Source organism: Poeciliopsis prolifica, unplaced genomic scaffold (assembly GCF_027474105.1).
Source record: "Poeciliopsis prolifica strain line A6 unplaced genomic scaffold, Auburn_PproV2 SCAFFOLD021, whole genome shotgun sequence".
NCBI classification, from domain to species: domain Eukaryota; kingdom Metazoa; phylum Chordata; class Actinopteri; order Cyprinodontiformes; family Poeciliidae; genus Poeciliopsis; species Poeciliopsis prolifica.
The window spans coordinates 108,983-136,524 of record NW_026562396.1 but is presented as its reverse complement, the minus strand read 5'-3'; the positions used below and the strand labels follow the sequence as shown (position 1 = coordinate 136,524).

The 27,542-nt window shown below is 37.1% G+C and overlaps 4 protein-coding genes and 1 long non-coding RNA gene across 7 annotated transcripts in view; 2 read left to right on the top strand and 3 right to left on the bottom strand.

Annotated features, from left to right (window-relative positions):
• Positions 1–1,845: 1,845 nt before the first annotated feature.
• sdhaf2 (succinate dehydrogenase complex assembly factor 2) lies at positions 1,846–4,452 on the bottom strand. Of its 2 annotated transcripts, none has more exons than XM_055045195.1 (5): positions 4,309–4,452; positions 3,508–3,731; positions 3,175–3,284; positions 2,255–2,381; positions 1,846–2,089 (listed from the first exon to the last, which is right to left on the bottom strand). In XM_055045195.1, the coding sequence occupies exons 1-5, from the start codon at positions 4,333–4,335 to the stop codon at positions 2,086–2,088; spliced, it is 492 nt and encodes a 163-aa protein (XP_054901170.1). In that variant the 5' UTR covers positions 4,336–4,452; the 3' UTR covers positions 1,846–2,085. The 2 variants fall into 2 exon arrangements, with proteins under 2 accessions (XP_054901170.1, XP_054901169.1); XM_055045194.1 differs by having other exon boundaries at positions 2,250–2,381; positions 4,309–4,451.
• Positions 4,453–4,596: 144 nt separating this feature from the next.
• On the top strand, positions 4,597–11,489 carry LOC129369645 (cleavage and polyadenylation specificity factor subunit 7-like). The gene is made up of 10 exons (XM_055045193.1): positions 4,597–4,613; positions 4,838–5,164; positions 6,542–6,736; positions 7,738–7,841; positions 7,961–8,106; positions 8,189–8,531; positions 8,680–8,783; positions 9,607–9,751; positions 9,843–10,069; positions 11,204–11,489. Exons 2-9 carry the CDS (start codon positions 5,078–5,080, stop codon positions 10,063–10,065), a joined length of 1,347 nt encoding a protein of 448 aa, XP_054901168.1. The 5' UTR covers positions 4,597–4,613; positions 4,838–5,077; the 3' UTR covers positions 10,066–10,069; positions 11,204–11,489.
• A 178-nt stretch (positions 11,490–11,667) lies between these two features.
• Positions 11,668–12,829, bottom strand: polr2l (RNA polymerase II, I and III subunit L). Its single transcript, XM_055045196.1, has 3 exons — positions 12,714–12,829; positions 12,098–12,204; positions 11,668–11,879 (listed from the first exon to the last, which is right to left on the bottom strand). Exons 2-3 carry the CDS (start codon positions 12,190–12,192, stop codon positions 11,771–11,773), a joined length of 204 nt encoding a protein of 67 aa, XP_054901171.1. The 5' UTR covers positions 12,193–12,204; positions 12,714–12,829; the 3' UTR covers positions 11,668–11,770.
• A 1,152-nt stretch (positions 12,830–13,981) lies between these two features.
• Positions 13,982–17,586, bottom strand: LOC129369648 (uncharacterized). Its single transcript, XR_008606966.1, has 3 exons — positions 17,350–17,586; positions 16,699–16,815; positions 13,982–16,041 (listed from the first exon to the last, which is right to left on the bottom strand). It is a non-coding gene; the product is annotated as an uncharacterized LOC129369648 (long non-coding RNA).
• A 78-nt stretch (positions 17,587–17,664) lies between these two features.
• Positions 17,665–27,542, top strand: part of dagla (diacylglycerol lipase, alpha) — a 38,090-nt gene continuing 28,212 nt past the window's right edge. For both annotated transcript variants that reach the window (XM_055045187.1, XM_055045186.1), the window contains exon 1: positions 17,665–18,641. The gene's annotated coding sequence lies outside the window, so the exon portion shown is untranslated. The remainder of the gene's footprint in view (positions 18,642–27,542) is intronic.

Here is a 27,542-nt window from a genome sequence, read left to right as displayed (position 1 = left end):
GAAACTGAATCACAAAGTGCTACAACAAAGTATCAAAATCAGTGAGCATCAAAGCAGAAACCTCATGTGTTTATGGTGTTTTTAAACATATTTTATATTTGTATAAGACAAATATAAAATATAGGACACATTTACACACACGTTAAAGATTTTGGATGAGAAAGAGAAAATCCATCCTCCCTACCTGTTTTTATCTCCAGAGTTCACCCACATTTGCTTTCTGTTTCTTTTTTTATCTTATATTGCTTATATCTGTCTTCTATTTTAACCAATGAGCACCAAAAGACTCATTTGACATATTTATATCACTACTACTTTTTAAAATCAAGAACAGTCTTTGTTGTCCAGGTGTTGCTATAGAGAAAAATCAGCTTCAAAATAGTCATGTACGTCATCATCCATTTATAGTTGCTTCTGTTTTAGTGGGGTTGACTCGAATTTTTTTTTTTTCCTCTTTGTTAGAAACGTTTACTTTAAAATGACCTATTCTCTCTTAAAAGCACTGGAATGAAAACCTGAATTTTATTTAGTTTTGGATTTTTATTAGTTATTTAAATTATTCATGTTTTTTGGTTCGCAATTGTGACAAAACATGCTCTATAAGTATGCAAAATGACTAAACAATTTGCACAATCTGTGCAGTTTTTGCTGGTGCACAAATTGTTGCTTTGAGATTTTAAGACGTTAGTTGTGCATGAAGTAAAAATAAAAACATGCAATAAATTATGTAAATGATCAAATGTGAAAGTGTTGACTAACTTTTCTCCTCATAACATTAGTTGTGTTCACTCTTTCAGACAACCCCTGAGCAAAGAGTTTGCAACAGATGTAGAATAAAAGGACACATAGAGGGACAAGAAAAATCATTCACTTCAGATCCTTAAAGTGGCTCAATTTGCATAAGTATGATGTACTTCTGGTAAACCGACTGGTAAATTTCCAACATTGACTAAGATTAACTGAGAGACAGATGGCTGAAGAGCAAATATAACACAGAGGGGAACCCTTCTGACATCATCTCAGGTCTATTTTAAGAGAGGCTGAGAGAAAGAAAAAACCCCTGAAAAAAAAAAAAACGAAGGTCGTCCTACTCATTGTATGTTGTTTTGCAGAAAGATTGAGCAATAAAATATGAATGAACCAACGATTGACGCCAGCTTGTAACACCTTGACTTAGGATCATGCTACATTACAATTCTGTGGAGGTACACAAGCCAGCTTGTCATCTGTTTTGAAATTCTGTGCACATCTTGTGGCCAGAGGGCATCTCCCTTCTGCAATCAGTACATGGTTCCAATGAGCCAACATGACACACAGTAGGACAAGAAACATTCTCTGTACTCCACATGCTGATCTTGTGGTGAAGGAGGAAAAACAGAGTAATAGAATAATGCCCTGTGTTGTAGGTTTTAATGAGTAAGAGGTTTAGCTTAACTTGTGGTGCTATTATACATTTTACAAAACAGACCATGAATTTAAAAGGGTGACTTTATTTTATTATTTCTATAAGGGAACAGGATGTACTTGTAGATGGAAAAACAAGGTTCTTTGGATTATTCAGATGTAAAATTCCCATGTTTATTACGCAGTAATATTTTCATCATGTTTTTAAGAAATAAGGCACTGAAATATTTATATTGGAGATCCATTCTCACCCAAGATCAGTAGGTGCCTAAAACAAAGAAATAAAGGTGATCTGCTGCCATCTGGTGTCTGAACATGGCAATGCAGGTGGTACAACCTTCATTATGCAACGCGTCCAGTGCGCATTCTGTCAATCAAAGCACCCTCCTGTCATGTGATCCACTCATGCAGTGAAGGAAGCATATCATGATTCACACAACATGAGCAGAAAAACGTTTATTAAATACCTCATAATGCCATCAACTGCCAGAGTCAGATCATAATTATGTATATTTTATATTTTTAATGGGTATCTCATCCAAATAGCAGGTTAAACATACACTTAAAAAAAGTCATACTTATAATACAGATATTCAGATCCATGTCATTCTGCTGATGAGGAGAATCCTCAGTCTCATTAACAGATGTTCATCTCATCTTGAATTGATCTTCTAGTGACGATCATCTACAAAGCAGATCAGAGTGAAGCACCCCATTTAATATTAAATTATATGATGAAAACTAATCGATAGTGACATGTATTCCCAGCATCATTCACTACACTTCAGTTTTTCTTTTATTTTTTTTTCTTCAGTTTAACTGTTTAAATAAGCACTTTCAAGGACCTCACTGGGCTTCTTTTTCCAGGTACTCCAAGCTGGGTGCATCCAATCTCTGTTCATGGTTTTTGTTTTTTGTGAATTCTTTCAACATTTCCATAACTTCCCCTTGGTACACTTCAGGTGTGGGCTGGGCTTCTGTAAAGAAAAAATAATAATAAAAGAAGACGACAGCCATAAAAATGTGTAACACTGTGATAGCAAAGCAGTGCTTGGTTGCAATATTTACAAGAACATCATATTCTAAGAGACGCATATGCAAATTTTACAAGCACATAATCTATTTGGCCTCTTGGCTTCTCTGTGATTGCTGTCCACACAGTGTACACTAAGAGAGTTGGGAGCATTGTGACAAAGAAATAGAAACAGAAGCTTTAGAAACAGCTGAGTTAATCAAAATCATCCTCTCTATATTAAGCAGCACTACTGCAACTGTATGTTTTCATGAGCAACACTTCTTTCACTCAGTTGTCTGTCTCTAGATCTTGTGAAACGTCCTGCACTCTGCATACAATGAGACCAACTTCCATCTCAGAAGGAAGTTAAGAGTTTACCGAGTATGACAGTGTACTTTCATAATTTACCCAATGGAGGCGTCTGTCATAAGACGTTCCACACTCTTCTTTGAAACGTCTGTAGGGAATGTGCTCATATCACTCAAATAATAACTAAGCACAGTAGATTGGTCAGAACTATTTTGTTATGATTAGGAGGCAGAATGTCACTCAGCTTCATAAATAGGTTGACCTAAATTGAGATCAAAAATACAATTGGTGTAATTTATAATGCAGAAAATAATGACCAAATATTTGTTTAAAAAAATGCATGTAGTGTAATATTTCAACGTCTTTATGATTACAATTTCCATTGGTCAGAAAGGGGAAAAAAAAAAATTTGAAATAAAAATACAGGTGAAAAACTGATTTTTCACCTGTTGCCCAGTAGTAGATGTCCCAGTCATTGCTCGGTTCATTAATCAATCTGTCATACTGCTGCAGCTGGATGTCAGTCATTGTGTTCAGGTACCGCTTTGCAAAAAGGCTGCAAGAGACACAAGAACATGTTTCTTGTCTTAAAAATTAAACAAAATGCATACAATTATACTGTAATTTCTTTACACTGTCAATGTGAAATGGCAGCTACATAAAACCATAAACAATCAAAAATATATCAATCTTTAAAGATTACAGCAAAACAAACAACCAAACGTAAAATAAAATAGGGCGAACCAAACAACACAACAAACAAAAAAGTGTGTAACAACCTGAGCAGTATGCAGTTCTCCAACATCCCCCTTTTGCGACTCTCATAAAGAAGCCGTCGTCTCTTGATGTCAATGGGCTCATCTGTTTTCTCCACCCAGGGTGGCAGAGGGATCTCTATTAGGTCAGCTTTGTTGTCATCAGGAGCCTCTCCTTTGTAACCTCGAGATGATACGGTCCCAGTGAAGGCTGGTCTCCAAACTGCCTGGCACATTCCTGTTACCAACTGACATACAGCAAAAGCAATTTAGTTATGTCCTCATGAATATGATACGTTTTTGATTCAAAGGTTTCTGCTTTCATCTACTGCAAAGTGAATCACTCCATGCATTTTTTTAAAAACAAATTACCATAATAGCATGATCAACATAGTTAGACCTGGTACAGTGCTGTAGTTAGGTTTGCAATGAATGATATGTGCCTCAATCTGAATGTTACAGCATGCATTAGCATGCAATTGAATAAGTGAGATTGACTGCATGAAATGCATGTCAAATTGACCTATTTGTATTGTAAATTAGACGTTATTGGAAAAACAAAAACCATGCCGGAAAATAGCAGACTGGAATTGTGTAACGTCAACAACAGCTGTTCGGTTGTACAACAATGATCTAACAGAAAACGTTCAACTACAACAGAAATATTAACAAGTTTGACGTGGCATCTTTAGAAACCCAGACTCGTGCTTCAAAATAGAACTTTTGTTAATTAAACACTTGACTCGAATATTTTTGGATGACCTTAGCATCAGAAGTGAGATTTCAACCGACACGCGCGAAATAGTTATTAACCGGACAACTCACTCTTTTTGCGACAACTGAAGACAACATTTTAGGAACCTTCCTTGACAGCCTTGCTAACAAGCTGCCCTTCCTCGCTGTACGAACGTTTCTGCCTGATGTTTTATAAAAAAAATTACACAATCGAACGCGTTCACGTCACCACCTGTGCGCCCTAACAAACCAGCCGACGAGATACAAAAAAAAATCCAATAGGCCTCGTCGTTGCTAGGAAACGAGGTAGACAAAATTTCGTTTTGTTCCCAAAATTAAATAGATAAGATATATTGTTTATTTTGTGAATTAGTGGTGATTTACAAAGTCCCTACGTAAGTAAGCCTAGGGTGAATTTAGACGTAGGAACCAAACTGTATATTTTGTTCCCCGCCGGCAACTTTCCTTTATGGGCTTGTATTTTCATCGATTGAAAAAAAAAAAGCATTAGCCGAGCAGGCGAGCATGCAATAGCCTGAATATAAACGTGTGTGCATGTGCAGGTAGATGTTTAACGTATAATTCCTTAAACTGGTTCATCGTTTTTCTTGTTTTTTAGTGTCGAATTCTACCTGCCCTTCTGTTTTCGCAAACACTGCTTGGAACGTTACCAACCGTAAGCTAACAAAACGAGGCGTTAACGCCGTGTGTTCAGTTCTTTAGTGAAACAGGGACACCTGTTGGATGAATGAATCGTTAATTTAACAGAGCGTCTCTGTGAGAACGAAGCTGGTCTAAAAAAAAAAAGCAGGGTAAACAAGCTAGAGTTGGCAGAAGGTCGGCGTCCGAGTCCGACAGAATGTCTGCTGCACGATCTGCAGCAGGACCGAGCAGCTCCAAAAATGACCAAGTAGACCTGTACAGTGACCTGTATCCAAGCGATGAGGTAAGTCCACTATAAGGACTCCTTTTTAAAGGAAAAGCTCCTGGTTTCCAAGTGTATTAATTTATTACCGTTGTAATGAGTGTTTCCATGATTCAAATCAGTTAACTGAAAACAAAATCACATGGAACAAATCTCTGAACACCTTAGGCAACTGGAATACTCCGATCTGCGCAAATCAGTATTTTTATATTTTCTATTTACGTCGAGAAGCGGGATTATGTGCTAGTGTTTCTAGCACACAATCACATATGGTTCTCTCATGATCACAATGTTATTGTAAATATAAATGTTCCAGGGCCAGAATCACAGCAGCCATGGCGACTCAACTCCTTTAGAGAATTGACAAGAGTTTAGAATAAACCAAAAATAAATATTCATCATGCTTGATTTGACTCCGAGTGTGTTTCTTGGAAGGTCAATTGAGGTTGCACTTTGACTCTAAGTTAAGAGCGGGCTGGACAGAATGTCACAATTATTTCGCAATCACAATATCGGTTTGTTCTGAAATAAAACCACATTACACTGTTTGCAATGCAGTGTTTGTTGGCTATTATTTTTGAAATACCAGAAATGTATGATTTGCAGAAGCAACATATTTTTGAAATGTCCTGCTTTGGGACAATAAGGTCTTTTTCTATTCTAAATTAAGCCTTTTTATTGGAGTCTGACTGCAATTGACGCTCACATCTCAAACCCAGATAGCAGTGCTCAAGTTGCTAAAAGTTAGACAGTGATTAAATGCACAAAAATGACAAAGGAGCAAGCAAGTCGTAAGGAAAATGTGAATTTACCACCACTGATGTAGTCATTGCATGTTTTCTCTAACACTATACATTCCTACTGTAAAAGAAAGAGGTTTCTGCATTGTAAATATGGCTGTATTATTACATCGAGAGCAACAGAATATACTAAAGTACAAACTAAAAAGATCATTTGTGCTAATTACCATGAACCATGGAAATTGTCTTGATCTGAGATCAATTAAAGAAAAAACAAAATGAGCTCCAGCCCATCCATGTTTATCTTGCTGTCATCTGGTACATCTTAAACAAACATAGTCATTTTATCAGATTTATACAACTTTATAGTTTTATATGTTGGTTTTTTTAAACTCATGTCATATAAGTTCTTAGTGTCCCTACCCCTTCACCACAGAAACACAGTTTGTTTATGGCTTGATGCTCTGTTTGATGTTTGTAGAAATGGATGAGTTTTCACTGTAGCTTAATTGAATAGCCGTAAAATAATAGCTTCTTGAAGGGCAGCTTGCTCTGTCATGTGCTGGCACAGCAGTTTTCTGTGTTTATATTCTATGAATTTTGAGATGTAGAAAACAAACGGTAATGGAATTCACTTATTGTGTTTCATCCCACACAGGATTTGGATAAAATTGCTGAAGCAAATGAACTTTTTGATGCTGTTCTAATGGGAACGGTTGATAAAGACAAGGTTTCAAGTAAAACAGCTTCCACCAAGAAGGCTTCAGAAGGTGGTAAAACGACTGAAGAGAAAAAACACAAAAAACAAAAGATGACCAGAAAACTATCTATATATGTTGGGAATTTTCCCTGGGTAAGTACCATTCTCTTCTTATCAAAGTTGTGTCTGGTTATCTTGAAAAATAGTGGATGAATTCCCTTTGTTCTTTGCTTTACAATTAAATACACATATTTTATTTTAGAAAATAGGCCAACAGAGAAAATTCAACTGAAAAACAAAAATGAATAGCGCATACTAACTTCCTGTGAGCAAATGAAAGTCACCTTATTTTTCAGCAAGTATGCAGAATTTCAGCGGTCCTTACCCAAAGACCGATGCCAATGTCAGATTTATTTACGTGGTACATTTAAGAACAAGTGCAAATGCTGAGCAGTGTTCCATAATTTGTCAAACAATAATACAGAATAAAACAATAAACTGACATCTTAAAATAATTCAGCAGTTCAAGCTCTAATCAAAAAAAAGATGAGTTTTAACACCATTTAACTGGTTTTTTGGTCTGAGCTCTGCATATCTACAAAGATAATCTATGCAGTCACAGCTCTTGCTCTTAATTCACGCAAAAACTTGTAAAGCTTTTAAATTTTTTTTATTGTATTATTTATTTAGCTTTTAAAATAATTGTACCACATTTTGGGAATTGCTCAGCATTTTCTATACGTAACCTTTCCAACATTGTTTTTTTTCCATTACCATAAATTGTTAATTCTTAAACTTTGTTTTTAACAACTATTTAAAAATTTTAATCCTCATTAGATACAAAGTATCTGTTTTTAATGAGATATATGGTTAAGTGGGAAACACCTGTAAAAATGCTTTGTTTTAACAACCAGTTTGTAATGTCTGGTTAATGACTTGACATGGACACATGTTCAAATAAATACCTAATAGTTTGTAAGAATAAATATTTACTGTGTAAAAATGTATACACAATTTTCATCTCTAGATTTATACTACTCTATTTTTATTGTCATTTATTTATTAGTGTAATATTTCCCATACAAGTCTTAAAATGACTTTATCCCTTCTATCCTCCTGTTATTCCCTCCCTCCAAACCTGCTCCTCCTCACAGTGGACATCAGACAAGGACCTCACAAGCTTGGCCCAGCGACTCGGTGTTAAAGACATAGCAGACATCAGATTTGCTGAAAATAAAGTTAATGGCCAGTCGAGAGGGTGAATATTAAAAAAAACATACATTTTAATAATTATGGAGAAAATATTACAAATGTAAGATTTTATAAAATTGCATGTTTAATTTAGCATAACTCACCTTATTGTTTCTCGTGTTTCAGCTATGCAGAAGTGGTCGTAACCACAGAAGAGTCATTAAAAATATTGCTGGAAAAAATGCCACTATGCCATATTAATGGAGAAAAGATAGATTGTCGCTTTGCCACTCAGCAGAACCTCTCTGTGTTTGAAGACATTGCAAACCAACGTAAGATCTGCAGCAGCAAATCCAGATAATGCATACCTAATTCAGAATGACTGTTGATTTTAACTGGACATATTTTTCACAGGCATACCCGTACGTGCTGGTTCGGGTTCAAAGGACTCGGATTTTACGGAAAAAACTCCCACTGCACTATCATCACAAGAATCCAGTGCTCTCCCTGCCCCTCCAGCAGTTTTCCCATCACATCCGTTTGCAAACATGTTTCCTTCACCACCCAGTTTTCTTGGACAGCCACCTCCTCTGTTTCCACACATGGCACCACCGGTCCCTCCCCTCATGCCACCTCATATGTTTCCTCCACATCCTGCACAAATCCCTGGACAGCCATCTCCGGGTCTGCATCTAAATCCTCCTTTCTTCAACTTGACACAAGACGGGCACAGCAGCAAGTCGTATAGAGATCAAAAGTAAGTGAGGGAATGTTTGTGGTGTCATTACAAATTAAAAATTTCTAAGCTTATATTAACAAACAATAGTCAAAGGAATACCATGAATGTATAATTGGTTTGATTCAATGACGTAACGTGAGTCTTAAAAATTATCCTGTTTTTCCAGACAAACATCGCAAAGTGAAGATGGAGATTTTGAGGAGATGATGAACAGAAACAGAGCAATTGCCAGCAGTGCAATCACCAAGGCTATTTCAGGAGCTACAGCTGGTAAAAACAGATGGTCAAATTTAGAAGTAAAAAGCAAACAAATCTTAAAAATACTGAAAGCCATTAGGACCAAAAAAAAAAAGAACACGTCTTTTCAATTTGACAACCACCTCCGCTGTTTCCTCTAAAATATTTCTTTAGTAGACATTTTTCATGCTTCAAAATTACAAAAGTTAAGACTCGAAAGGTGTTTCTTTTTCTTAAGCAAACTCCATATGCATGTCTCTCTTAATTTCAAAACTAATGCAGAATTTAGGACTAGTTTTGATTGAATTAATTTTAAAAAGTTGAAATTTGATTTATTTTTATAATGGCAAATCAAAACAAAATATGGTCTAAAGGGACTTTGACAAAACAAGTCAATTCAGTCGAGTCATACAGACAGATCCAGTCAATGTCATGCATCAACTTGATCCTACTTCTAAGAAAACTCAGCCAATTCCATTGAGCTGTTAAGTTTCCAGCAGTTTTTTATATGGAGCATGCACATAGTGACAGTGGAAAGGAAAATGCTCCTTAAACAGGCAGAACCTTACACAGCATGAGCAACCACCTGCTATGACTGGAGTTTTGAAAAGATAAGGTATTTACACATAAGCACTTATCCAGGAAAAGTTTCAGTAAAAAAAAAAAAAAAAAAAAAAAACTAAATGGTTATTTGCAGCAGTGTTTTAATTTTGGACAGTTTGTTCCTGGTACATTGAGCCTTTTTGTAAAACTTTTTAGAAAGAATTGGAAATAAAGTGGTGTGTTTACACCAGCACTGAATATGACATTTTAATAAGCCTAATGTCCTTAACCTGTCTTCTTTGTGTCATTGCAGGAAACCTGAATACAGCCATGGAAACGCTATTAAGTGCTATTGCCATCATTAAGCAATCTAGAGTGTGCAGAGATAAAAACTGTCAAGCACTTGTCACCTCACTCAAAGATTGCTTAGTCTCAATCCAAGGAGACTATGGCTGCAAGTGTGTATTTATAATTGTATTAGCAGCTTTTTCTTAATAGCAGCCATTCTATCCTCTCAGTCCTTATCACCCAAATCACTTCACTTTTCAGACCAAGCCGTCATTCCAGAGAAAGAGAAAGGGACAGAGGACGTGACAGAGACCATGAGCGTGACAGAGAACGGTACAGAGAACGAGAACGAGGCGACACTTATGACAGGGACAGCACAGGAGGATCTCGAAGATACAGAGAACGTTCCTGGAGCGAAGAGAAGGACAGGGAGCGTTCACGAGAGCGGGAACGACACAGAGATCACAGAGATCGATACCGCTAAATTGGTAAGTTTTTCACAATTCGATAACTTTCTGGATTTATTGGTTTGATTACCTCTGCAGACTGAATGGTTGGTTAACAACGTTTGTTGTAAATTGCAAGCTTAGAAATATGTTTGCTTTGAAAATTTGTGATGTTTAATCCAAAATATTATGACTGCAGGGACTGTGCAAGAATGAGATTTTTAACAGTACTGAGTTGAAGTCCCTCCCATTTTGATAGCATTAGTGCAAACATAACTGGGAACTTGTATCTTTGGAAGGGCAACATGAATACTTCAAGGTATATACTGGATTTAGGGAAAATATCAACATACAGTCAGTGTCCTTTTCAGGGAACATTTATTATAAGATTATTTGGTCTGGTGTGACAGCAATCCAGACCTTTCCCATCCAATAATCACTTGAAACACCAACCCACAAGACTGTTGATGAGGTAGAATTCTTTTTATAGTTTCACGAGTAAATATTAATTTCCAAAGGTCAAGCAGCCTCACTTCTCAGCTGTTTACTGAGAACTGTTGCTACTGAAAAAGAGTGCTGAAATTTTAAAGTTCTGTTTAAGGGCTTTGGAGTTTTATTGCTGCTATTAACATGTTTTGTGTTAGACTGCAAAATATAACACGTTTTCTATCCTGGATATTTTCTATATGCAATGTATTTTGTGATTTAGAAGCATGACCTAATTTAGAAAGACAGACTTATGTGACTTTATTACAGCAAACACCACTTTCAATTTCAGAGTTGACATGTAATACTGATTTCAGACACTCTTATAGGTCCTTTACATGATTCCACCATATTTTTCTTGTTGTGAGGAGAAGCCACATTGAAATGTGGCCTTACAGGTCATAACAGGAGGTAGTTTCTGTTGCATCCACTTTTCCAGTAGGATATCCAACAGTGTTCCAGTTTTTTTCAGACTAGGATATTTGAATTTTCAACTTCTAACTACAACCGCTACACTGTTGTGGCAGTGAAATATTTTGGATATCATTATCCAGATTTAGCACACATAGAAGTTCAGAATTTATGAAAAGACTTGACATGTTTGTATTTGTGTATTACTTTCAATCCATATTTGAAATTTAACTACGTCTTTGCAATGCCTCCCTTTTCCCCACTCCCTCTTCTTTCTAGGCTGATTTTGACTGAAGAAAAGGCATTGTTTTTGCACCAAGCTGTATAAACATTACAAGGAATCTGAACTTCAAAGTGTAAAATGTACTTTTTTCCTCTAATACATTCATTGTATAACTTTGTTTAACCAAAAGGCCTGTAAATTTTTTTTTATGTATAATAGAAACATTTGCATGCTGTGAACACCTGTTAAGTTTGTTTTCTTCCCTTTTTGTATAAAAAAAAAAAAAAAAAACTAGAAACCTGTGTTCTGTCAATCTTATTAAAAGTACCTAAAAGATCACCTTTGTGTGTTTTTAATTTACTTGCTTGACATCTGACCACTGTTTAACCTTTAAAAAAGCATCAGAAATATTTACCCAGTTTTTAAACACTTTGTAGATCATGTACACAAGTTTAACTAGTGGTTTAATGTTGCCTGATTAAAAACACATTGCTGCAGAGTGACAAAATGATAAGAAACAAACATTTTAAATTATTTTATTTATATTAAAAAAAGCATAACTAAATAGCCATTAAATGATTCCATGCCCCAAAACCCTCCATTGTCCTTAAAGTTCCTGGGAGTTATTTTTCAAGCGGAGCATAATTCAGCAATTTCTCAATAAGATCCACATGAGACAGCAGCATCCTTCGACAACAGTACCGCTTCAAGCCCAGGGCATCCAGTGCATCACTTAGGGAAAAAAGAGAAGAGAAGTAACATCAGTGACTATATGTGGTATTATTGTACAGTCGCATACAACAGTGGTATACGACTATATTGTCCCCGCATAGTGGGTACAATATTACCTTTTAAATATTTGTATTATTATTATCTATGTTGCATCATACACCAGAAACTTGTCTCAAAACTGAAAATTTAGTACAGGTAGTAATGAAAAGATGTCTCACCCCTCAGTGTATTCTGCTTGAAGTAAGCCAAGGTAAGCTTCCCACTTGTTACCCACAATCTTCCCACAAGTGAAGCACCTGACCGGGATGATCATTGTTGCGGTTGTCTGAAAATAGATCAAACATCCCGGTATTATACCAAAGTTTGCAATAATGACAATGAAAAAACATGCTTATATGTAATTTTCAGCAAAAATCGTGCATGTTTATAATACTGTTTCGAAAACTACAATGAACGATGTAAAAATAATTTAAAAAGTGACTCCTGAAATGAGGTGATCCTTGCGACTCAAAGTACGTGTTGCTAACATGTTGTTTTGCTACCATAGGATAACTACAGCTTGCCCACAAGCAATGCCATAAATACAACAGAAATATAATTATAAGAGATTCCTTTACAGAGATGTGAATCTCGTTAAAAGTTCAGAAAATATGTTTTGATGTTATGTAAGAAAGAACTTGGATAAGTAAAATCAATGCTTTAAGCTAATGTTAGCCTACCACGAGCGCACATTTTTGAAATGTATTGACTTCCGGCAATAGCTTGTGCATAACACTAATTTTCTGGCATGTGTTCCAGTACACATACACAGTCTTGTTCCACTTTATCACTCACCGTAACCAAATATGGTAGAGAATCAACCAGAAAATCCCAACAAAGGGTAGATTTTTCTAGGCGAAAGAGTCCAGCACGTTACCTACTCCGTTTGCCCCTGACTTTGTAACAACTTCCGGTTCAGATTCTTCCAAGATAAAAGCACAAATAATTGTCAGTAAAAACACGACATAGTTGGGCGAGTTTCCGGAAGGATGAGGTAAGAATACGATACTAGATTAAATATATATATGTGTTTCGGAAATTTATTATAAATGTATCTCAATTTATTTTTTTTAAACAAACTACAATGCTATGTTCAGTGGTGCCTCTTATGGTTGGGCTCATTTGGCCAGATATTGATAGTATAATATGGTTATTTTGACTTTATTTTCAACTTAAAAGATAATAAATATTTTTTTACTTCTCAATTGGGCTAATTTATTAAGGTAATATAATGCAACTAATGTCAATGTGCACAAGTTTACAATATCTTCATAAAACAATAGTTTAGGGAAACGTCTAAAATTCTTTTAGCTCTGATTTTGGAGGCCAGCTAAAAATTGTCAGTAGTCCTCATCTGGCAAGATGTTTCAACATTTTTTGAAGGGCCCAGTTTATTGTTTCACAACATAAAAGATTGTCTCACATTTAGTTGCATCCATGGGTGAGAAAAGATACAACCAAGCAGTGCCCAGTAAATGGTAGTTATTATGGTTCAGTAAACAAATATTAATCACACAAAAGTAATAACTACATATTAATTATTACCAATATGGTCTCTTTTGTACAATGAACTCTATTTTACTCTTCATAATAAAGACAAAAACTGGCATGTGTTGATATATGGTATATGAAAGACATTAAATATGCCCATACAGAAAACTTCTTTTGAATCTTGCCATGCCATTTTAAGATGGACACACACATTTGTTTAGCCCGGTAATAGTTTTCATACTTTCTTCATTCATTCCTAATTAGAGAATTTTTGCCCTCCTTGGATTAGCTGTTGGGCATAAAGTTGACATAAAGAAGGCCTTAACACAGCTGACAAAACATAAACAAAAAAAAAGAACAAAAGTAATCACTTTGCCTGGTTCACCGCCTTTAATAATGTTGATTTTCAAATTCTTTTCTTTACAATCAAATGGTTGAGAGCAGAGGGGAGGGTGCATAAGGAAGTTATGTTAAAGTATATAGTTTTATATATATATATATATATATATATATATATATATATATATATATATATATATATATATATATATATATATATATATACAAAGGTATATATATATAATATCATATCCATCAGTATCATCATTACAGTCACCATGATAAATATCATCACTATCATAGCCATCAGTAACACCATACATGATTACATCATCTATGTATTTTAATCTGCTACAGCACATATGCTAAATGAGGACTCCTACTTGAATTATTGCATTTATACGCTTTTGAAATTATGAAAATAGGAATTTTCTTCTTATACTACTTTTTTAAATACACTGTATAGTACAATGTAAGGTGACATTTTTGTACTGGCATACTATTTTTTTTATCGTAATAGGGAAGTTGTGAATGTTTATGAATAACTTTCTCTAAACTGTGTTTAATTTATTTAAATTAAGACCACCAGTGTGTGTATGTGTGTGAGACGTATCTTTCTACTGTAGTCAGTCAACTTGAGTTATGCAGTGCAAGCAGAAATTACTGTGAACCGCTGTACAGATAAATTTGTGCAGCAACAACTGTGTGTGTTTTTTCTGTGAGTGAATTACGAGAGCAAACATCCACATAACTTTTATGCTTATGTAAATGTAAGGTACTTTCATGTCACCTATATGGTTTTTGCATTCAACAACACCACAGAGGAAAGACAAAAACATCTGATGTTTTGATAGCAGTCTTTCAGTCTAATGTAACCCACATATAATACAGTGTCAAGTGTTAGATGTAAACAAATTCAAATATCAAAAGTATTTTTGCTTGGAAATATGTGAGAGATAATAAATTTGTATTAGTATTTGACAAGAAAAAAATATCTTCATTATTCTACACCAAAAGAATATTTGATTCCATGTTCAGTCCTTTGCAGTCTTTATCATTACCCATGCCATGATTGTATGTTCTGATTGTAAGAAAAAAAAGAAAAAAAAAGGTAAGTGATTTTAGATTTCTGAACATTAATATAGTGTATTTTTTTCTGAACTTAGCCCAGGAAAAGCATCTGTAACAACTGAGAATCAACCAAAATATGCAGGTTTGACTCTGGATAAAAACTAATGTCTTTATCTCAACATGAAATAGATTTTAATGTATTTTTTTTACCTCTCTTGGCACATACTTCATATATTAAACACACTTTGCATGTTTCCAGCCCAAAACTGATCAAAATCTATACTTCAGCTTCTGTTTCCAAGGTCACAAAAGTAAACTTTCTCTAGAGCACAGACTCAAATTAATCTCAATCTTTACGATTCACTATTCAGCTTGTATTTAGTTTATTTGGCCAAAACTTTCAGAACATTCTCCTTTCACCAACTCATTTACTTTGAAATCATAGATAGTCGAGGGACATTGATAGAGATTTTTTTTCATGACCTTAAGCAAAATAAACAGCAAGATTGCATAAATATCAAAACTCTATCAATATTTATACATTAAAGAGTTCATTTGGCTATGTAATGGAGTGTAGTTTTTTTCTTTTTAAAAAATGTTCTAATTACATTTTATATGCAGTATTGTAGCAACGTCATGCATATAGTAAGTATAGTTATGCTCCCTATAAAGCCTTGATCAAACATTACATAGGCTGATGCACTACACATGAAAGCAGGCCAAAAAAGAAACCCTAAATAAGACAAAGATAAAAAAGAAAATACACACAGACTGCTGTGTCTCCCCATCGCTCATCAAACCAGAAAAGTCTGTGAACCAGTCAGCAATATTCCTATCTTAATTTGGTTTTAATTTCTCCTTGCCAGCAGCAGAACTCCCAGCAAAATGGCTCCTGCAGCGATAATGGCACCGCCAATAAGAAAAGGCTTGAGATGTTCCATAGAGTCTGTACCAGAGGCCTTGTCACCCGCTGCTGACTCAGCTTCTGCTGCTCCATCTTGAACAGAGGAGAAGCGGGGATCCTCGGGCTCTGGGTCCGCAGGGGCGTGATCAGCCTTGCGTGGTGCTGCTGGCTCCTTCTTGTCTGTTTTGGATGCTGCCTTGGGTGCTGGAGCCCCTGCCTTGGCTTTGGCTTCCATGGATTCAGGGACACAGGTGTGGTGTGGTCTGGTCAGTAAGAGTCTATACAAGGTCAGCTTTGAGCTGCTTCACTGGCGAAAAACTGCAAACAGACAGATCATCCTTTCCAATTAGCCCCCTGTCACCATGTTATGTGCTCTGATGTGAGTGGTTAGAATGAAATATGTATGAGGCCCTGATAGCCATGTGTGAGCCTGGAATGTGACCTTGGGAAAAATGGCATTGATGGGACTACTTCAATGCCCACAGGAACATGAAAATGCTTAGATTGGCCATAGATCTGTAATATAACAACCCTCTAAAACGGTGATCACATCCTAACGGTGTTAGGATTTTTTTTCTTTCTGTAGTTAAATTCAGCAATCATGTAATTTCGTACTGAAGGCAGGGGTGACAGTGCTAAAAGATGTGCATCTAAATGAATCCTTGTTCTGTTGACCCTGACATGAACAAGATGTAAAGTATTTAATATATTTCACTGCCTTGCCCTCGGTCTGACTGTAAAAACCTAATGAGTCATATGTGCTATAAATGGATACCAAGATGGAGGAGAGCATCCATCGATGGAGGAAGAAATGAATGACAAGCAAATCAGTGAAAATGGGGAGAAATAAATCAGGTCGCGAGAGATTGCATCACAACACAAAATGCAGGCAAGAAGCATCCTGACAAAAAAAAAAAAGGCTCCTGTTCTGAATACTGCTGTGATACAGTCCAAGAGGAAAATGGATGTGCTTACCTTTCAAACAGTTAGGTTGAGATCATGAGATTAAATGGATGGATGAAAAGGCAGAGCTCTGGAAGTTAAGATGTCCTTAATATAGGAAAATGAGCGACACCAGAGAGATGGAGGACACTGAAAGCAAGAGGGAGGGCAATAGGAGGAGAGCTGGATAGACTGGGATGTACCATGTGGCTGCTCAAAACAGGGGAGAGGGACTGACATGGTATATTTTTCAAAAACTTTTTGGAAATGAGTATTATTTCAACCTATCAAATTAGGTGGTCCTCACATAATAATCACATTTTACATGAAAAAAATTACAGATAGATAGATAGATAGATAGATAGATAGATAGATAGATAGATAGATAGATAGATAGATAGATAGATAGATAGATAGATAGATAGATAGATAGATAGATAGATAGATAGATAGATAGATAGATAGATAGATAGATAGATAGATCTATCTCAGTGTTGGAAAAAAAAGAATAGATAAGTGATGTTGAACAAATTCCCATCACATTTATGCTTTCTTCTTTCATATCCCTAACAACTCAGTTGAATGTGTGTATGCTTGTGTGTTGTTGCCTTTGACGTTGCTGCGGTCTTCCTACTGCGAAACAAAGAACCCCTTTATATTCTATATTATTTTCTCATCACGCACCTTGGTGGGTATTGACAAAATCTGTTGTCCTGACTCGTCAGATGTCAGTCTCTGGACGGAGTGCATCGGGCTTGAAGTGAATCAGCGCCAACAAAATATTTACTCTAATCTGTAGTAGTTTACTGTAGCCTAATTCCCATAATTTCACACGAGATTGCTCCTAAAATCGTTAAAAAAAAATCAGTTTTGTAAAATGATTTTCACATCCCAGTTGATATCATCCCTGCAGCGCTGTGTTGTCACTGTGGAAACGACAAAACGCTGAAAAAACACCGCTCTAGGTCATGAGCATGCGCAGAACGTTAAAAGACGGATTTGTTCCAGTTGGCTGTTTGTTTGTTTTTTTCAGCAATTTACTGTCACATTTTTAATCGCGTCCTTCAGGAAAGACGGCTTGTTTTCTGACAAAGAAACAGAAAAACAACACATGTCGGATCTTCCATAGGTTTATCTGGATGACGTCACAGAGGGGAGAGGCAACCTCTCCACACACACCACTCCATTTGAACCAGTTACCGCTCCCTGCTATCCACAAACCGCTGGTGTCGCCATTTCTCCGCAAGATTCCCAAAAGTGTCCACGGCTAAACGGTTCATAAAGCGAAGCGTAAACCAGCCATTCACGGCGCTTACGCAGCTCTCCGCGGACGGGGAATAGCAAGTTAGTACGTGTATTTCGGTGGGGAATATCTCAGAGGATGGGCTTGGTTGTCGGAATAAGGCTGCCTCCGTTTTAGTCCGTGACAGGATTCGGGAGTTGGCACACACAAGCCCCTGAACTACACCACAACCCCCCACCACCAACCCCCTCCACCCACCGGAGAGAAGCTCGTCCCGGTCGTGGAAAAAACGCGAGGGATTTTCTATCTCCCACCAAGCAGGAATCATCATGCCGAGCGCTGAATGGAATGGAAAATGATCCACGCCGCTCCGTGAAGAGCCGGAGCCGGAGACGTGTGGCGAATCAGGCGGAGGACCGAGCTGTCAGTTCCCGAACGCCTTCAACGCGGTTGTGTAATTAATTTGGCTGCTGGATGGTGTGTGTCGGGTCGACCCGGCGCCCGGCAGATAACCGAGGAGCCTCCGCGGCTTCGACGTGTTGGGGGTCCATTCATGTGTCGGCGGTTGCGATGACGTCTGCATGGTTATTTTACATCAAACGGTGAGACGTTTTCAAGATTCACCCCGCCTGACCGGTGATCCGGTGTGCGAACGAGCAGGACTGTCGGAGGGATATGGGAAAGAGAGCGGAACCGATGCAGTGGGTCTCGGCTAGGCATCGTCAAAACACAGGTGAGCGGCAGTAACACGATGACGGTACTGACCATTGTTGCGCTGCCTCTCGCCATGCATACACACACACACACACAAGGTAGCACAGCAAGTTGTATGACCCAGCTTTCAAACCGAGTTTCATGGCTAGTTGAAACACATTTCTGGGCTCTTCTCCATGCCCTGCTGAACAGACTACAATGGACACTGACTCACAAAGCTCGACTTGTTGGATTTACACATAAAAATGCTGCTGCACCCCAGTGCTGCAGTGGACCACAACTCTTTTATTGTTTAAGTTGTAAAACATCAGCAGCCCCCCCACCCCTCTTCTCTTATCTACAACTGAACTTTAACTTAGCTTAAAGTTTGTTCAGACCTGGTTAAGCAAAGGATGTTCTTCCAACCTGGATCTGTAAAGATCCCATCTTTTTGCAACTTGTGCAGAGAATGTGTGGTCATTCCCCTGACAGCTGCTTATGTTCTTCAGTCTCTTGTAAAGTGTTGGAACATGGATGATTGTAGATCAATTGATTTTAGAGATGCACCAATCAATCAGCTAATTTTCCTTGAATCAGTTCCCATTGATTATTTGGGGGGTTTAGTTTTATAAAATTGTACCTCCGCCATCCCCCTTCCCATTAGATTACAAAAGTGACACACTTTGAGTTTCATAAAAACAATATAGGAGGGACATTTACTTTAAATGAAAAAAAATCTTGTAAACTCTATTGTTTTCTTTTACAATCAAATTACTATGTCCCTCAATAAAACCTATAGCAGATAACTTTGAAGTGTTAGTTCTTAGAATAAAAATACCCTGTAATTAGCAGGTCAGACCTCAAAATTAACTGTTAACTTTTTATCAATCTATTAGTTAAATTCACTTGTATGTTGAAATTGATAGTTGCTTTACATAGAGAGCTTATGTTATATCTTTGTTTGTGTAAGCATGCAGTCACATAGGTCTGAATACATACATAGTGCAATTTAAATCATATCAGTGTAAGGGAAGAAGGGATGCATTCTTGCCATGTTTGCGTTGTCAGTTTCTGACAAGGGGGTATTTCAGATGCCACTTCCTCTTGTGCTGCAAACCAGCTCCCACTTCTCACTAGTTGCTCATTAAAAGTGACGAACCGTGGCTTTCACAGTTAAGCAGTCTCCGTCCAAATGGCGTGATTCCTGAGGAACGCTGCTGCATCACCAATACCACCAGTGAGGCAGGCAGGTCACAGTTGGATCCAGTGACTTTATAAGTTCCAACTAAAGCAACCTTCCTAACTTTAACTCAACACACATTGGTTGATGTGGGTTAAGCTCAGTGCACAACTGCTCATCCAGTTCACTGGCAACACAATGCACCTTAGCCGAGTTTCTCTTAAGGACATTTTACCTAAACATACCATCTGCAGAGCAGAGAATAACATACACAAATAACACACTGAATGCAAGCCTTCAATACGAATGTAGTACAAGTATTTGTGTATGGGGAGAAAAAAGGAACAACCAGGTTCACTAAAACAGGCTGCGCTTCAGTAGTAAAATGTTTGGAGCACAAACAGGAAAAAAAACAACGACAAACCTCAAAACAATTTAAGGATGGATCTGAAAAAAGAATCTCTATGTATTCTCAAAAACGTCATCATAATCTTGATTTTCTGTTTTACACAGCTGCAGTTAAAAGACTTAATCTCAAAGACCACACCTTCAACTCCCAGCAGCAGAATGTTTGGAGCCAAACTCAGACATTAGGCATGTCCATAATTTACAGTTACAAACCTGAAAATGGCTTATAAATCAGGATTGAAGCAGTGTACGAGTGTATGTATTTTAACAATTTTTTTGTGGTATCACCTTCTTGAAAAGGGAAAAGTTTAAAATCAAGTAACACCTGAATTTCTCTTTGCAATGAAAGCTGTTTCTATTCTACTGTATTGTATTCTATTTGAACTGACAATGAATTGGATTTCATTGGATTCTTTCACTATAGTGCCAGCTCTGACTAAGGCAAAAAAAAGAAATAATAATAATAATAATCTCTAGCTAAGCTAGAATGTCTTCAGCCAGTAAATGAAACATCAATGGGTGATTAGGAATGAGTGACGACAACATTTTGTAGTATCTATTATAAAGGTCAGAATAAAAAGTATTTTTAAAATCATCACTTGTGTTGGGCTAAATACTTTTCACTGAATATAATCAGAGCCTCAAACAAGCACTTCTCTAAAAATCCACTCAGCTTCTGTAAAAAAAAAGTTACTTCTCTCCAACATAATGCAATATTTGCATATGATTATATTTTTAACTGTAAAAGTAACAATTCAAATTATTTTCAGTTTTGGGGTTATTAAACAGCAAAATCTGGTTCACTGTTAATATAATTGAACGACTAATAAAAAAACTATTGTTTAATCAGAATCACTGTTATTTTATGCGATCCAGGTGGTTTTTTATACAGGAGTCACTTATTTTAAATTGTTACATAAAATATTACTTAATTTCTGTGAATACCTTGGGCTTTTTCTATGAATACCTTGAAAGCCCTGACGGCCCGCCACTGCTCATTAATTTAATCTGATTTGACAAGACCAAGCTCGGGTTTTTGTCTTCTCAGCTAATTAAAGACTGATCCTGCTCTGAAGATGAGGAAGCAGGCAGTGGATCAGCCATTTAAGTGGTTCTTTTCAGTAATTGTTGCCTAAACAATTGCAAAGAAATCATGGCTCATTCGTTCTTCTCGGGAGCCTCCTTGACTCTGAGCGTGGTGTATAGTTGAGTGTATAAAGTTGTCTTTCACCCATAGATCAGAGATTAATAATGTTTCAGATCAACAAGTAGGTCAGTCGGCACAGGGTGTAATGCAACTAAATATATGGCTGTTATATAACAACTGATTAGTTAAGCTGTAACTTCCCAGGCTGCAGTCAGTGCTTTAAACAGAAGTCGTTTGAAATTTCTGTTGATTTGTAAACTAAATTACAAGAATTAACAGGTTTTCCCTTCAGTCATCACTATTGCTTTTACAGTTTTCTTGAAGGTTTTTGGATTTGTGTCCTTTCTTGCCTTACCTTGATGGGAAATGTCTTGGCCCATGTGTACAATATTAAACATTAAGTCTAAAAGCAGTATTGAACATTGATTCCAGCAGGAAATTTGTATTTTTAATTATTTTTAGCGCTGGAATATAATCGTACCATGTTGGTTGATGAGTGTGTAACTAAGTAGTTTCCATATGGCTCAGGGATTGAGTACTGCATTGACTAACTTGACTTTATCATTTACTAATGAAATGAATCTTCAGTTTGCTCTACTAAATGAGAGAAACAGATGGCGTTATTCACACCCTGCCAAAATGTTTTGGGGAAAGAAATGCTATTGGCAATCACGTCATGTCATTGATCTTGAATAGAATTTCTCCAAGTGGGCAGATGCGAGTAATCTTGCACAATACCATCAACTTTCTTTTATTAGTCTCAACAGAAAAGCCTGTTTTTATTAAGTCTGAAACAAGCTTTTATTTCTCCCTTCTTTTGTCTTGAGACAAATTTATTTTGATGATTTATGCTAATTGTCTGTCCTAATTTTTACAGCGGACACCTGAAGATTAGGGGCCAAAAATGTTTAATATTCAGAGCAATTCACATTTTCAGCCACCTTGAAATACCTTCAGATCCATCAAAAGAAAAGTTAGATTCCCTAACCACATCTGGGCACTCTATTTTATGGCATATGCAATCCTCTGTCTGTTGAAAATATATGGGGTGCAATTTATATAGTATATTTAATAAGTAAGCTGTGTATGTGACTGATTCTAGTGTAAAGCACTTTGGAGTTCTTGGACTGAACAAAGTGCAATGCAAGTTCAGACAACTTGCCATTTACCATATATTTTTGAATTGTGGTTAAAATTACTACCATATATTTGTGAATTGCTTGGTTCAGACACTTGCACTGCCACATGGAAAATATAGAAAACTGCAGAACTTGTTGGAAATTTGTGCTGTCCCTTTACTGATGGCTTTGTCAGCTTCTTGCCAGTCTCTGTGAACAGCTTTTGTCGTTGCGATTCCATAATTTCTCCAATTATTGACGACTCAGTTCAGAACATCTATGGATAATGTGCATTTTTTTTGGACGTTTTCACCTCTTTTCTTGATTAATACATTTGTGCAATTTAAAACTTTTTTTTTTTTTACCCCTTTGTAGCATCCTTGCTACTAGCTATGGCTTTAACCAAGGGATGCAAATTTTAGAAAAATCTGACCTAAAATTTTAATAGAAATCTGTACTCCTCTCAAAGATGCTGCAAACTGCATTTCATGCTTTCCCTATGATGACTCAGATTAACCAAATTTTAAAATCTGCAGTAGGGTACAAAGGTAAGGGAACAAAATTAACGATTACTGTACATCTCAGACAAGAGATATATATTCACAAGCAATTACAAGCACTATTAAAATGCACACATTTGTGTTAGTTAATAATCATCTGTTATATTGCATGAGTTTGCATTTCTGTACTCTTTTACTTGTATTTCTTTTGAATGCGATGAATACGTAAGAGTTTGGAAAGTAGACATGCAGTAGTTGTCAGTGTCAAGGTATGCCAATGTTTTAAAAAGCTCTGGCTCCAAATATGATAAAATTTGTTGTCATTCCGCACCTAAGGTTTAAATTGCAAGATTTTATGAAAATACCACAGAAAGTGCTGGAGTGATTTAGGTTTTTGTTTTATTTATTTTTTTTGTTTTAAAGGTATTCTAGCTCTTTACCTCCCCCACATGTTGTTACAGTCTGAGGGCTAGTTCCTGAAATTCTCCCACACTTAAGAAACATTTGTTAAAGCAAATCTCGAACCACATGGACAGTCATGGTGTGGAAACTAAAGGAAAGCCAGTCATCACTGTGAAGTGATTTTAGAAGTGCTGTTGGTAGGATTGAGTAGAATGTTACTTTGTTGACTGCAGACTCCAGCCAGAGCAGAAAGACCTACTAGTTAACCAGCCAAAGCAATATCAGTTAGATTATGTTACTCTTCAAAGAATTAAAGATAAAACAATAAATTTTACACAATTTGGACATTACAAACTTAAAATATCAGGTGTATCCCCTCATATTTTATGGATGAAATTAGTAACTTATGTTTTAAGTGGTAGATGTTTTTTGGGCAGATACTGCAAAATTGTTGTATTTTTACTCAAGGTTGTCATTCTGGAAGAATTTCATCCCAACTCATGACTACTGCAAACACATCATTACACAGTTTTATAGTGATGATGCACATATATCCTTTCTCCAAACTGGTGCCTTTCACTTGTCTGTGTATATGTCACAATCTGTAAATTGCAGATAGCTGTGAGCGCATTGAAAAATATCAATATGATATGAAAAATTCAACACACTGCTGAAAACCTGTAGCTGCAGTGAAGTGTTGCATGGAGGAAAAAGAAAGCTGCATTTTTTTTTCTTGGTATTTGACCAGATAAAATCACAAATAAAGCCCTACATGTTTGTGGGCACTGTAGCACAGACAGGATGGCAGACCACATATGTTGCCATCCTGACGCACAGTCGAATACACGCAAACACAACATTTATGCATGCACATACAATCTCTGCTGCGCATACTATCACATCGAAGGAAGAGAAAATGGAGTGGGAAGAGGTGAAAGGGATTGAGTGGGAGGTAGTGGGAGAAAAAGATGGAGAAAGAGGCAGAGGGAGAGTAGGAGTGAGTGGCACATGGCTTTCAGGCTAAAAAAAGATGAGCAGCACGCAACCAAAACCCGAATCTGGATTAGCTAGATAAGGAAGAGGAGGGGATCGGGGGAAGGCTGGAGGGGGAAAATGTAGGTTTCCTCTGCACCAAAAATGGTGCAGATGCACATGCTCACTTTCATGCTCATAAATGTCCTCTAAAATATTGAATACTGAATGAGTGTGTGGGTAGGAGCGAGCGTGAGGATGGGAAGAAGAAAGATGCGAAAGAAAGAGGGTGAGATGTAGATAGGAGAGGGTGAGATTCTTTAGGATGGACAGAAAGCCGCTCTGGTGTGACACAATGGGGAGGGATGGGATAATTAGAGACGGCAGCAACAGAAGAGCGAACAGTGTGACAAATGCCGGAGAGAATCTTGATCTGAGCAGTGTGAAACTCTGACCCAGGCACAAAAGAGACAGACTGGAGCAGATGGACGGATGGCAGCGAGCAGAGGAGGTAGAGATTTGGGACAGCTCTGCGCACACAGTCATGCCAAACCAACATAACTTCAACGTTTTCTGCAGAGACTCTTAGTGGCCTGTCTGCCCAGCACTCAACAACATGCCGGGCCATTTTCAGCCTGCCTTTACTGTCTCGAGCAGAAATTAGGGTTGTAACGTTCTGTTATAACAATAAGACAGGCTGGTTGCAATCCTGGGAAACGACTTACTTGAGATGCATCAATCAACCAGAGATCAGAATTGGGTGGTTTTCTCCGTTTGGTGATCATTACGTTAGATGCTGAAAATCCAGAAGTTGCTTTTTCCTCTTTCATCAGCCTAGACAATTTACTTTGACATGTCAATGAGAACACAAAAAAATAAAAAATAAAACCGTTGGGACATGCTTTGGTGCATGAATGGGGATAATCTTGTAATCCTTTTATTTTCTGGATTTAAAGCTTTATGTGCTATAGCCCTTAATAATTAAAAAGTAGAAATTGGCAGATCAGAGTTAAAAAAAAACTGGAAATGTTAATCAGCCAGGAAGAGTGTGAGCAATCCTTCTGTGGTTATATTAAAATATGCAGTCATCCTTATTTATTTGATTGTTTCAAGACATTATAAGCTACTTAATAAGCTTTTTAGTGGGTTATGAAATTGAAAACGGCTCAAATTTTGAGCCGTTTTCAAAATGTAAGTTTTAGTTTTAGAAAACAGGAAGTATTCAAGAGTTTCTATATTTCTGTTTGTTTGCTTAATAACTTGAAAGAGTTGACTGTTTGTGAGGTATTAAAGGAACATGCATAAATTGCATCATTAACACCCAGCAGCGCAGGCACGTTCTCAAACTGTGCGGAAGCTGTGAACAGGACTGCTCTCTTTACGTGATACTTGACTCACTGTGGTTGTACTTCAGCCTATGGCTAGGTTAAGGACATTGTCTGTCTCTTTTGACTATTAGCATTAGCCCTGCGTTTCTGTTTTATATACAGCTATTTGAAGTGACACAGAAATGCACTTAGTCATTCATTTCAAGTTGCAACTTGTTCCACACAGTTTTTGCAAAGTACTAATTATGATCTGTAAATATTTCACATGTAGTGTACAAAGTAAACGTTGCATACATACAATAACAGAAGTGTGGAACTGACCCCAGATACTTTTTAAGTTTGTCACCACCAAAAGCCAAAGGAAATGACAATGTACTCTGTTTAGCTGCGACTCAGTTTAAAACAAACTCCAGAACCACATTTTTACTGTTAACTGGACTCTGAACGTTGGTTTAAGACACAGGTGTATGGCGATCCAAATTTTTATGGCATTGAAATGTCAAAATGTCTGTGATTGAACTGTCATTTTGCAGCACCAACTTATTTTAAAAAAAAATATTTAGTTTTAAGAGGTACATAAAAACATTCATAAATACACACATTTAGAAGTGTGTGTATTTACATGTTATTACAGAAATTAGAGGGGCATGCTTGCTAACAATCATAATCTTAATCAACAAGCATATGTCTTGAGATTAGAAGATTATAAAGCTGATCTTCCACATCCTTAAAAGTACAGACTCATGTGCGTCTCTGTTGTGATAGTGGATTTGGATTTGTCAGCTGTTTGTTTGTTTTCAGACCAGTTTCTGAGACCTGTGTGTTTGGAAATGCTTGATGGACAGCTTGGGTGTTTACGTACCGTGCATATTGAGGTGGTAGATGAGCAGGTTACACAGGTAGGGAATGTGGTAAAAATAATGAGGCTGCGAGCAGCAGTCTGTGTGCCACAGCTTGTTCTTGATGCTGCTGTTGCTGCAGCAGACTCGCTGTGAGATGGAGGAGTGGGAAACTAAAACACCAGCTGCTAGTCATACCAGATCAACCTACTTTGAACAAAACAAGGAATGGAAACCAGTGCTGGCTTCTGGTTTTAGATCCTGATCTAGTGTCATTGGTTTTGCAATGTGGGTTATTGCTCTATTTACCATGTTTGTGTAGATAATTGAGCATTGAGAACAGGGGAGTTCTCAATGCAATGCTTTGCAGCAACGAGAACTACATATTTGCTGTTTATATCAAGCGGCTGAGAGATGTACAGACGTTGCTTAAATAGAAATCAGATTTTTTTTTTGCTTGATGTTTAAATGCAACCACCATTTCAAACAGTGTAGATAAGCCACAGCATACCTTGTCGTTGTTTATCTCAATTAGGGACAAAGCCATGGGGAAATACTGGGAGCCCTGGCATTGTTGTTACTTCATTGTTACGTAGTCACGTGGGGATCGGCCTGGCACACAGGAGCCCACTGTGTCTGGGGCACAAAACGTTTGCTCACATACAGGAATATATCCTAGCCTTTCCAAAAACACATGTCATTTGGGTGCAGATGGAGACACTTAGGATGTTTTAGTTTGGATGACTCATGCCGAATGCATATCATAGCAGAGTCAAGAGCAGCAGTTTAGGATGGAAGTGTTTGCTTGCTTTGTAGAGCTGCTGCAGAGGGTCAGGTTCTGGACATTTAGATTTGGGTTTTATGCAGACAGAACAACATGTCCTGTGCTTTAGGCATAAGAACAGGGTTTATTCACTGCTTGAGAAGGAAGGTTCTCAATACAAACTGAAACTTCAACTCATTATTAATATTGGGAAGCTTCTCCCTGACTCCCACTGCATCAATAATGAATTGGTTTTTAATTTTCACTGAACAGTACCAAAGAGA

Coding starts and splice junctions, on each gene's coding strand:
- sdhaf2 (XM_055045195.1), bottom strand. CDS start 4,335: ATGTTGTCTTCAGTTGTCGCAAAAAGA. Junction 3,285..3,507: donor GAGAACTGCATACTGCTCAG/GTTGTTACACAC, acceptor TGTCTCTTGCAG/CCTTTTTGCAAAGCGGTACC. Junction 2,382..3,174: donor CATCTACTACTGGGCAACAG/GTGAAAAATCAG, acceptor TTTTCTTTACAG/AAGCCCAGCCCACACCTGAA.
- LOC129369645 (XM_055045193.1), top strand. CDS start 5,078: ATGTCTGCTGCACGATCTGCAGCAGGACCGAGCAGCTCCAAAAATGAC. Junction 8,532..8,679: donor AAGTCGTATAGAGATCAAAA/GTAAGTGAGGGA, acceptor CTGTTTTTCCAG/ACAAACATCGCAAAGTGAAG. Junction 8,784..9,606: donor TATTTCAGGAGCTACAGCTG/GTAAAAACAGAT, acceptor GTGTCATTGCAG/GAAACCTGAATACAGCCATG.
- polr2l (XM_055045196.1), bottom strand. CDS start 12,192: ATGATCATCCCGGTCAGGTGCTTCACTTGTGGGAAGATTGTGGGTAAC. Junction 11,880..12,097: donor CAAGCAGAATACACTGAGGG/GTGAGACATCTT, acceptor TTTTTCCCTAAG/TGATGCACTGGATGCCCTGG.